The sequence below is a fragment of the Ahaetulla prasina genome, chromosome 10, assembly GCF_028640845.1.
Source record: "Ahaetulla prasina isolate Xishuangbanna chromosome 10, ASM2864084v1, whole genome shotgun sequence".
Classification (NCBI taxonomy): Eukaryota; Metazoa; Chordata; class Lepidosauria; order Squamata; family Colubridae; genus Ahaetulla; species Ahaetulla prasina.
Window position 1 is genome coordinate 14276291 of NC_080548.1, and position 11844 is coordinate 14288134.

Here is an 11844-nt window from a genome sequence, read left to right on the forward strand (position 1 = left end):
ATTGGCCAAGTGTGATTGGACACACAAGGAATTTGTCTTGGTGCAGATGCTCTCAGTGTACATAAAAGAAAAGATACCTTCATCAAGGTACAACACTTACAACACTCAATGATAGTCTCTTCTCAAGCAATTATGAAAAAAACGAGCAGCAGTGTCCCTTCCAGGTAAAATACGAACAGTTGTATTTTGCAGGTGCAGAAGAAAAGTTTGGATAAAACCTCACCCATCAGATTTCAACTTTCATGCCCCTGCTTCTCCACGCACTGGTGTGGCGATAAAGGTGGCCACCCAAAAATGCCACCTACAAGAAAATAATAATTGACCATTAATGATGAAAACCGGGTTTTTTTCTCCCTCGACTTTTTTTAAGTTAAATCAGCTAAGCTGTTTTAAGCACTAAATGTGCACCCAATTAGAGGAAGGAAAGCAAAGGTGAGAGATGCAAACAGATTCAGCAGGAAGATCTCGGAGTGACCGCCCCGGCAGGCTTTGGGAATGGGGGGGAAATCAGTCAAAGGCTGCAAAAAGGAGGCGAAAAGCCGAGCAGGAGCCCCCAAAGACTCAGCCCCCAAAGACCCACTCAGCTCCCGGGAGAGAGGGAGGCTGCGTGAGCGATGGAATGAGCCGTCATCCTCACGACCCAAAACCTCCCCGGAAAAATCCGTCGTGCATCGTCCGGGGGAGAATCGCCTTCGAAATGCCCAAGCGCAGCCGAATCCCAGCGACCTCCTGCTCCATATCCCAACGATGCGCCTTCTTCAGCCAATGCGGGTTTTTTTTTGTCCCGATCCAGGGGACAAAATGCAATCGCAGCAGAGAACTGCACCGCCGCAGCATTTGGGTGCCCGCAGCGCGATGCAACATTCCGTGCATGGAAAAACGACCCCAATACGACCAAAAAAAAAAAAAAAGCCATGCAACAAAAATCATTCTGCAGAGTCCCGGGCGAGCCTAATAAAAGCGCTCGCGCCGCCAGAGAGACCGAGAGAGGGAGGGAGGAAGGGTGAGCGAGCGGTGAGCAGCCAATGAGAAAGGGAGGGCGCGCGCGCTCTCGCCCGCGCGCTCCCCTCCCCAGCTCGCGAAATGGACGCCGAAGGCCCCGCCTCTCCCTAGGAACCAATCAGAGAAGCGGAGCGAGCGAGCGCGCGGGCCGACTTCCCGGAGCGCGGGACCGCCCCTCGGGGTGCGCGCGACGGGCCCAGAAGGGGGTGTGTCAGGGAACCCGGGAGAAGTAAAGGGAGAGGTGGTGGGGGAGGGGAGCCCGATAATGGCGGCCAGGAGGAGAGAGCTCCGCGGCAGCTCTGAGGTAAAAAAACAAACATTAAAAGCGACGCTCGGCCGTGTTGGGGAAGCCAGCCGGGACTTTGGCCGGGCGGCGAGGAACGCCTCTTGACAGGCCCGGGGAGCATGGCGGGCAGCCGGTGCGCGCCTCTGTCCTGGGCCTGTGGAGAGCGAGGCTGCAGCGAGCGGCCTTGGGCGACCGTGTCGTCGGCCCTGGCGCTGCGGGCGAGGCTACAGCTATCGCGGCAGCCTGCTTTCCCTCACGCCCGGCGGGTCGCTGCGAGCGTCGGTCCGCGTCCCAGTACGGAAGCGGCGGCGGCGGCGGCTGTCAAACCGCGGCCCGTCCGCGCACAGCGTGACGCGGGGGCTTGTCGAGTCCGGCCGGGGACGTTCTTCGCGGCTGCAGCCGGTCAGGGCCGAGGGTCAGCTCGGGGTCCGTGGGTCGACGGTGGGTAAGACTTGACGGCTTCGGGGCTTTAAAAGGCGGTGCTGGCTTGTCCTGAAGCCGGAAGGATTGATTTCCCCCGCCTGGCCTCAGCTGAGAGGTCGACGACCTCCGAGCGGGGCTGTTTTCGGCTTCTTTTTCAGTGGGCATCGGCCCCGTTGCCCGTCGCTCATCCCGCTTGGCGATGCAGGAGCGTTTGGTGGGCCTTTGGAGTCCCCTTTGAGGAGGAGGCGTAGATTTATTTATTTATTTATTTGTCGATCTTATATAAGATAACAGGTAAAAGTATAAACATAATTTTCATACATGAAAAGAGTAAGTAAAAAAGGAATATTAGGACAGGGATGGCAGGCAGGCAGGTGCTCTTATGCATGCCCATTACAAGATGAGAGGGAGCCACAATGCGGCCTGTTCCTGAATAAGTTCCAAAGCCTTTGCTGTTGTTATACATCATGTATACAATGAAATTGGTTTGGCCTCTACTGGTGGCAGTCTATACAAGAATACAAGATGAGATGAATAATATAAAAGCAGGGGTCTCCAACCTTGGCAACTTGAAGACTTGTGAACTTCAACTCCCAGAATTCCTCAGCCAGCTAAGCTGGCTGAGGAATTCTGGGAGTTGAAGGCCACAAGACTTCAAGTTGCCAAGGTTGGAGACCCCGATATAAAGAATAATCCTTATACTGTAGTTGGGGGTGGGGGAAACTAATCCTACGTTTCCCTATGTACGTCATATTCTGTGCAAGATGTATATTACTCTATTGTATGATCTTATATCATGGTATATACATATTACACACTACACTGGCACCAGTGAATAAACACTGAGCCTGGGCTCAAGTCGGGATACAAAGAGGTGCAATGACATCTCCTTCCAGTTTGTGAAAGAGGAAATTGCCTTCCTCTGTCTGGGGTTAATTCATTTCATATCAAAATGTTGGCAGTTCTCCTCTTGAACCGAGCACAGGTAGTCCTCGACTTACAACAGTTATTTAGTGACCGTTCAAAGTTACAACGGCGCTGAAAAAAGTGACTTCTTGTGACCGTTTTTCACAGTTATACAAGCTTTGAAGCATCCCCATGGGTCATGTGATCAAAATTCCGATGCTTGGCAACTGGTTCGCACTTATGATGGTTGCTGGGTCTCTGGGTCACATGATTCCCTGTTGTGACCTCCTGACAAGCACAGTCAATGGTGAAGCCAGATTCATTTAACAACTGGGTTACTAACTTCCCAAGTGTGGTGATTCACTTAACAAACAAAGTCATAAGATGGGGCAAAACTCACTTAACAAACGTTTCACTTAACAACAGAAATTTTGGCCTTAATTGTGGGCGTAAAATGAGGATTACCTGTAGAATTAGGGCCTCTTCTACCCAGGTGCTTCTTTTGCTTCATTGGAGTATACTATGCTTGTCTTAGCATAGGCTAAGTCTTGGCATATGCCTGTCAGAGAGTTCAAATGAGCAATGGAATCAAACCATTTGCTGGGTTGAATAATTTTGCCTCTAAGAAGGTATTTCCATAACAACTATAAGCCTGCATTGTTATCTTTAGAATGTGGTGGGTAAAATTCTAGCCAATCCTACTAGAGTGTTCAGAACTGAGCAAAGGTATGAGCAAGAAAGTTGATATTCAGTCCATTAAATAGGTATACACAGAAAATATGCTTTGCTGTTGTACAGATTGACTCAGTTTATTTACATTTTTATTTTAAAAATGGGTTTATGAAAGGCTATGAATTGCCCAACGCAGCTCTCTGCTCAAATATGCTATGTTTATAATACAGTCTCCTGCAAGTCTTTTTCTACATTGGAGGATGTTTAGTAGCAGCATTCCTTGTTTCATTTGATTATTGTAGTCTCAGCATTGCTATAAGAAAAAGATAGTTAAAATATATCGTCCCCTATGCTAATTTATTCAATCTTATCCCTTTCATAGAAAAAAGCAAGGTGGATTTTTGAGGTGTGTGTGTGTGTATATCTTTGTTTTATACTTTCATGCATCTTTATATGCCTTTTGTAATGTTGCTAAGTTTTTTGTTTGCAATATTTGTTGTTGTTAGTTGCGAAGTCATGTCTGACCCATCGCAACACTATGGACAATGTTCCTCCAGACCTTCCTGTACTCTACTATCTTCTGGAATCCATTTAAGCTCACGCCTACTGCTTCAGTGACTCTATCCAGCCACCTCGTTCTCTGTTGTCCCCTTCTTTTTTTGCTTTCAGTCTTCTCCAGCATTAGGCTCTTCTCCAGTGAGTCACTGGAGTATTCCCAGCAATATGTTTACATACTACTAAATATTCAAGAGTAGAAGTCTCTTCATATGGACAGCCAGAATCACTGCCAGAATCAGCATTATTTACTGTACTATTGGGCGGTGGGGGGGGGGGTACCAGTAGCAAAATGGGGTACCAGTAATCAGGTTTTGTTTGTTATACATACTGGATTTTAGGATATAAAGGTTATTCAAGGTGGCTTGCAAAATATGAAAATGGTAGGAACATTCAAAGTTAGCCAAAATAGCAACATTTATGACATTTTTAAACTACAGTAATTGGATCAGTAAAAACCCCTATTTAAAATCATCCAGATACGCTTTCTAAGGAAGGAAATGCTACAATGACAGTTCTTAGCACTGGAATTGTTTTCTCCTGTTCTCTCAAATGATAGATTATACTTGCAGCCAGCTGAGCTATGGTAGACCTTGACAGGTTCAGATAACTGCAAAAAGGTTTTTAAGTAACCTTATACCAAACTGCTTAAGACTTTCATTCTAACAGCTAGCAGTTAAATAGATACATTATATTATATGACTGAATTGATACATCATAATAGTTTCTTGACTAAACTAATTGCTTGAAATGTGCAAGATGTTAAGCAATCATGCTGTATTTTTTTCAATTTTTATCTTAAGATGTTTGAAAACAAAAATCAGCTACAATTTTTTTTGTTTTTATTTCCATAGACACCTTGACCTTGAAGATGGTGAGTAGCCAGCCAAAATACGATCTAATAAGAGAGGTTGGTCGTGGCAGCTATGGTGTGGTATATGAAGCAGTAGTAAGGAAAACCTCTGCACGTGTTGCGGTGAAGAAAATTCGGTGTCATGCTCCAGAGAACGTAGAACTAGCCTTGCGTGAGTTCTGGGCACTTAGTAGTATTAAAAGCCAACACCCAAATGTAATCCACTTGGAAGAATGCATATTGCAAAAGGACGGCATGGTTCAGAAGATGTCCCATGGTTCCAGCTCTTCGCTTTATTTACAGGTAAATGAAGTTGCAGATAATGAAAGAGACATTGCATTAAAAGTAAAAAAAAAAAAGGATCAGCTATTTGGTTATCGAACAGTGAAATAGAGATTGCCATTCCGTATAAATATAGAAATGCCAATGTTTGCTTTTCTGTATTTGATATACTTTTAGATATTTCAAAAATCTTGCCACTAAGCAACATTAAACTTCAGGGAAACAATAGAAGAACTGAACTCCACTGAAGAACATTGGGTTTCCCAGGACGTTCAATTAATTGTCTCTAAGTGCTTATTTAAGCAGAAATGTGGGTTATACATTGGGTAAATAATTTTTGTAGCATTGTAAGGAAGAATCCCCCCCCCTCAGAAAATGTGCATTAATAATCCTTTTAATAGCTTTTATGTGAGACCACTTCCAAAAAAAATCAACATTGTGATAAGAAATAGCTTGATCAACTCTAATGAAATTTGTTTTGTTCTTTGAACTCAATTATATATTGAGATTAATAAGATCAAGAATAAAATGCCATTAAAATAATATATTAGAAGTACTCTTCTTAAAATGCCATTAAAAAAACTATAGGTCAAGTTATTTTCAGAGTAATTATCCTCCCCATCCAGTATGCTACAGAATTATGACATTCTATGAAAACAAATTAGTTTTATATTTATGCCAAGCAGATTGTCAAAACAGCTGCTCAGCAATATATATTTCATTAATAGAATATAGAAATACACTTGGGACATTTAAAATTAACTTTTAAAATTAAAAGCTAAAGCCTCTTGTTTTGTAGCTGTGCTATTTTATTGTTTTTTCAGGTTACTCTGGTCACATTTAATTCTACAAACAGAGTTGTGCTCAGTGGTCCATTAAATAGGTTTTATTACCAAGAGTTAAATTAATATTTGGCGTTTATGCTCATAATGGTAATCTGTGATTTCTACCTCAAATCTATAGTTTGTAGTGTTTGTCATATGCTAATTCATGGTTTCTTGAACAAGCTACCAGCCCTTTATGTGATGTGTCAAATGCAAAAGATCAGGTCCACACATGATGGTCCAATTAAATTGATTTATTGATAAACAGCCTATGCATAGGAATCTTCTCAACTAAATCATTGGTACCGTCTTCAAATTAGATAAGTGTCCACAGAATTCAAAGTCGGTTTGGACTTAATTCACTTGTGACTACATAGAGATTCTAGTGCTGGTCCTTCTTTTAACTCCATCCCCAGCTTCTGCCACTCCTCCTCCTACATCTTGTTTGTTTTAGCTTAGCATAAATTGAACATAGACAATTATGATTTATTAAGTTATAAAGGTTTGGTTTACACAACAGCTATAAACCATCTATCCTATTAAGCCCAAACCAAACTAACAATATTTTGGATTAACATAATATGTAAACACAGACTCATTTTCTGTTTTAGCTGGCAAATCAGAAATGAAAACGTAGCTTGGATTAACTTTATAAACCACATAAGGGCATTTGCAGGAGAGAATAAAATGATGAAATTCATATAATTTTTCTAGTGTATCATGAAATAAATCGTGTAAGAGAATCCTTTATACTAACGAACAGAAAATGTTGAGCAAATGGAAAATGATATTAAATAAACATAGTTCCAAACTAAGTTTTACTTTTTTGTTTAGAAGCCAGTATTTTCCTAGATTTAGGGGGCCCTTGGACAGTCACTCATGGTTTGATTAATGTGCTGTACATTGGGATTTGAATCATCTTTGTTCAATATGTACATGAAATATCTTTGTATTTTAGCTTGTAGAGACCTCCTTGAAAGGTGAAATTGCCTTTGATCCCAGAAGTGCCTACTATCTTTGGTTTGTGATGGATTTTTGTGATGGAGGTGATATGAATGAATACCTCCTATCCCGAAAGCCCAGCCGTAAGACCAACACTAGTTTTATGCTTCAGCTCAGCAGTGCCCTGGCTTTTCTGCACAAAAATCAGATCATTCACCGTGACCTCAAGCCTGACAACATCTTGATCTCTCAAAGCAGGATGGATGCTAGTGACTTGGAACCTACTTTGAAAGTAGCTGACTTTGGCCTAAGCAAGGTTTGTTCAGCATCAGGACAAAATCCCGAGGAGCCTGTGAATGTAAATAAATGTTTTCTGTCTACAGCTTGTGGCACAGACTTCTACATGGCTCCTGAAGTTTGGGAAGGTCACTACACTGCCAAAGCAGACATTTTTGCATTGGGGATTATCATCTGGGCAATGTTAGAAAGAATCACTTTCGTAGACACGGAGACAAAGAAAGAACTCTTGGGCAGCTACGTGAAACAAGGGACTGAGATTGTACCTGTTGGAGAGGCATTGCTGGAAAATCCAAAAATGGAACTACTCATACCTGTTAAGAAAAAGAAAATGAATGCTCGCATGAAACAGCTGATTAAGGAAATGCTTGCTGCTAACCCACAAGACCGGCCAGATGCTTTTGAACTAGAACTCCGGTTAGTCAAAATTGCTTTTAAAGACAGCAGTTGGGACACGTGACTTGTGAAGTACTTTGCCTTTTTGGCAGAAATGTCTGTAACAATGGTGCAGCATTTTAAAGAAGCAAAAACCAGACTAACCCACATTTTAAGCGTTCAGGGTTCCATATGTTTTCCCCCATTGCATTTCTCTTTTATTTTTGTACGCTAAGCAAAAGTTGCTCTTCTTGTTTCAGTATCCAAATATGTATATTCCCAAGTTACATCTGTAAAAAGCTTTCCAACCTGTCAGAAAAATTAACTAGTTAGGCAATGGTTTTCTAGGAATACTTTATGGAATATTTCAAACATTCCAATTTCTTACTGTAGAACAGAGGTCTTTAAACTTGGCAGCTTTAAGATTTGTGGACTTCAACTCCCAGAATTCTCCAGCCAGCATAGCTGGCTGCTTGGAGAATTCTGGGAGCTAAAGTTTATGAGTCTTAAATCTGCCAAGTTTGAAGACCTCTGCTGTAGAATCTTGAATGCCCTTGAAGGAGAAGACTTGCATGCTGGTAATGCAAATCATCAGTCAACTTTGTAGAGTAAATGTGTATATATTTATGTCACAATGGGTGAGGTAACCCCTTCCAATATGGAAAAGATAGGTCCCAAATTTATAGAATTCATAGAATTGAATGATTGTGACACATTCTTTGATGCCCCAGCTTCTGTGTCCATTCCTTTTTCTTCCCCTTAAAACAATGTGATGACACAAAATGAGGTCTACAGTTTGATGCACAAGGAACCTCTGAATTCAAGCACTATAGGGAACATCTTAGTTTGGAAGGTTGTATTAAATAAGCTGATGGCTCATTCCAGTTGAGGTGCCAAAACTTTGTCGTGATACCCTACATTTAGCTACTTTTTTCAAGGATAACCAAATCATTATTTGGTTGACCCAGAGTTACTGGACACAGCTATATTTTGTATTTGACATTAAGTCTTATTTTAATTCAGGAATTTTTTTAAAAAAATCTTTAAATCTTCAACTATGGTTCCCTTGTAATTTAGTTTGTTGTTTGGCAGAGATTAATTATCTCTGTTCCCCATACAGTTTGGGTGAAAATTAGAGAAAATTGGGCACTGTTTTCTTAACACATGTCCAGAGAGTCGCAGGTATAATTAGTTCAACCAGAAGTCTAAATGTTCATTCCATTACCATTGTGCCACACTGATGTGACATTACTACTATTGCCCGCTGTACTGGATCATAACTGGAGTCTGTACTGCTAAAGTGAATCTCTCCCTCTTTTTGTTTTCATCTGAAGCACTCAGCAGCCTGCTTCTCTCCCAGGCTACTGGCTTGCAGGTTGCAGCATTTTGTTCATACATACAGTTAAAAAGAATTGCAAACCTGGTACAATAAGCAAATGAAAACTCAGTTTATGAGTAAATACCGGTAGATAAATTTCATGAGAGGAAATAGTATAGCATATGTCTTCATGTCAAAAAAATGTCAAAAACATTTTATTGTACAGGTTGAAACTGTCCTGATGCCATCAGCTACTGCACAGAAACCAGAAAATGAACTCCCCCTATGTTTCCTTAAGAGAAGCACTGTAGAAATTATGTTTTAAAATCCTTGTTCGTTATATCTAGAACCTGAAAAGTAGATAAGAAAAGGTATTTGTTTACTCCTTAGCTGCTATGTCCACATTAAACAAGGGGACATTCAAGGGGATATATTTCTAAAACTTGAAAAATACATGGTGTGTTTTTTTGATCAGTGTAATTATCAGTCATGTAATATAATCCTTTGCTTGCTAATAATAAGCAAGTCTCACAGTTCAGTGAGGTAAGGCATAGGATTGTTACTTTAATAGTTGATACAATTTTGGAAAATATCAAATTAAAAAAATTCGCTAAAATAACAAACAAATGTCGCATTAATACAGAGATATATTTTAAGAGAATTTCAACTAGGGTAACATATGTCTGGCTTGCAGTGCTAAATTGTTTTAGCTGAGGATCCAGGTAATGTTTGTTCTTTAACTGAGAGGATAAGCAAGGGCTTGATTTATATACATCTAGAATATCAAATTTTCGAAGTAATCAAACGTCTTCATTCTTTAAAGCACCATTTGTGCCTTTAGAGACAAGATTGCATTGCACATAGGATGACACTTCTATGGTTATCCTGTGCTTAATGACATTGTATCTCCCGTCAGCTGAACAGTTACATAATATTTGTGTCAAACAAAAGAATATGAGTGCAGGATCTTGACATCCTTATATATTAGAAAAACCAGCAACTCTCAACCACATATGTCCTAACTAGTTTGATTACTACATACAGTTTCTTGGCGCTTAACAAGTCTTTCAGATTTTTAGATATATTATTTGATGTACTTTTTAGTGCAGTGCAGAAGCTACAAATAGAGCAAATTATATATTGCCCAGTAACACAGTTAATGTTAAAAGTGCACTTGTTTCTTTTTTTAAAAAGTTGGGGAAACTTCCCTGGTCACTTCTCTTCATGGTGCTTAGTGTGTTGGCATTGAATGCCAACTTGATTGTTCCATTTATTACCTACTGAATAATTGTTCCTTAAAATCTCTGTGTGTGATTTTTGTTGTTGCTTGTGTTTGGTCTGATTTCCTGTAAAATCTTTGAAACCAATTGTAGCAGTCACAGAACAATCCACCAGCGTAACATAAAATAAAAAATAACTCATCAGCACTTCAAAAGAGAAAGGAGTTTCAAAGCTTTCTCTTATAAATTGTAAATTTTATTTTGTGAAAAATTTATTAAGGGGGGAAATTATTGTGTAATTTATTGAGTTCATGGCTTTTTTAAAAAAAAAATAAAAGTCTGAATTGACCCATGAGTTGTAATATTATTTTTTTATTCTTATTAGCCAAATGAATTATATTTTGTTGATTTTTTGAGGACACAATTTTACTGTGTAGATAGACAGACAAACCAATGTTTTTTGAGCAAGGAGTTGAATTTGGGCAAATCTTGACATCTCATTACTTTCTCAAGCAGTTACAAAAAATGGCAATTGGTTTACTTGGCCTATTTTAGATGTCAATAAAAACAACATTAATAGATGGACAGTTTTGTCAATTGATTTACAAGCTTGGCTTCACTCTTAATTCTCAAACATGCTGTCATTGTTAGGATTACTGTTCTGCTTCTTAAATACCTGTTCTTCAAGTAATGTCCTTATTCAAGCATCAACAGGCACAAAGCTTAATCCGATTTCAGCTAGAGCTACACAGACTCTCTGATAGTCGTTCTATTGGATATGCTTGGCTATATAACATTGATGAGTAATTTTGTTCACTGTTCATTTCTGTGAAAGAAGTACAGAGTTTACTGTACAGATCCTGATTTGGACACACTTCCCAAAAATATCTATGGCTTAAGAGTATATTTTGGCTGATAAAATTAGCACTCCCTACTTCTGGGATCTGGTACATTTCATTTTAGAAACTTGAGAGAATTTATAAATAAGTAAATTTCATCTGTGGATCCAAAAACTAGCTTCTTGCAGATCAGGTTTCAAAATTTTTTGCTTATACTGCCTCAACATACTTGCCCCTGCCCTAACTTTTGTGGGCTTATCTACACCTGTGGGAAATGCAGCTTTGTGTAGCAGCTTGCAGAATTTCAGTGTCATGTTTCTTACTTTCGATTTGTTTTGTTTTCTGACAACATTTCAAACAGTGCTCTTCCCCATTTATCAGCCAATGAGGGCTTCTGGTTGAAACTGCAGCGTAATGATAGACCGTTGCCTGGTGCGGTTAGCTAGATAAATTTTTCATAGAGGAAGCTAAACAACATCTGAAGTTTCTGTCCTTTGAACACTTTACATATGAAAAGTCACACTGTTCGGTTGACTGCAAAAAAACTAAGCAAGATCAGACTTGGTTAGTGTTGGGGATAAACCAGAACATTTCTGTTTAGTATTTAAGTCTACCAAAACATACTAAGAGTTAGACTAGACTAGATAGTACTGTAAGAAAAATATTCTGGAAGAAGACAAAGACCAAACATTTCCATATTGCTACTACAAAAACTACAAGGAGTTTTCTGAATGAGTTTAATCTAATTTAAACAGTTTCTCCAATCTGGATGGTTCATTTTAATCATAGTTTGTTAATCCACAATGACCTAAGCCATAAACCATGTTTATAATCGCAGTGACTGGGTTCAAATCCAAACAAATAATGTTATGGCTTAAGATGATATGTAGACAGCTTTGTGCAGCTTTATGTTGAAATCTATTTCATCCATAATGAAATCTATGCTCTTTATTTCCTGGAGATCTTTATACATAGTTTGCTTTCTCACGCCTACTTTATGATGTTACTGTGAGCCAGTATTTTGACAGGTCATCTTGTCATTCCTTTAAA

At 39.7% G+C, this 11844-nt stretch overlaps 1 protein-coding gene across 1 annotated transcript; it reads left to right on the plus strand.

The window, feature by feature from the left end:
* Positions 1–1187: 1187 nt before the first annotated feature.
* On the plus strand, positions 1188–10303 carry PDIK1L (PDLIM1 interacting kinase 1 like). Its single transcript, XM_058195141.1, has 3 exons — positions 1188–1306; positions 4699–5000; positions 6762–10303. Exons 2-3 carry the CDS (start codon positions 4716–4718, stop codon positions 7500–7502), a joined length of 1026 nt encoding a protein of 341 aa, XP_058051124.1. The 5' UTR covers positions 1188–1306; positions 4699–4715; the 3' UTR covers positions 7503–10303.
* Positions 10304–11844: the final 1541 nt, after the last annotated feature.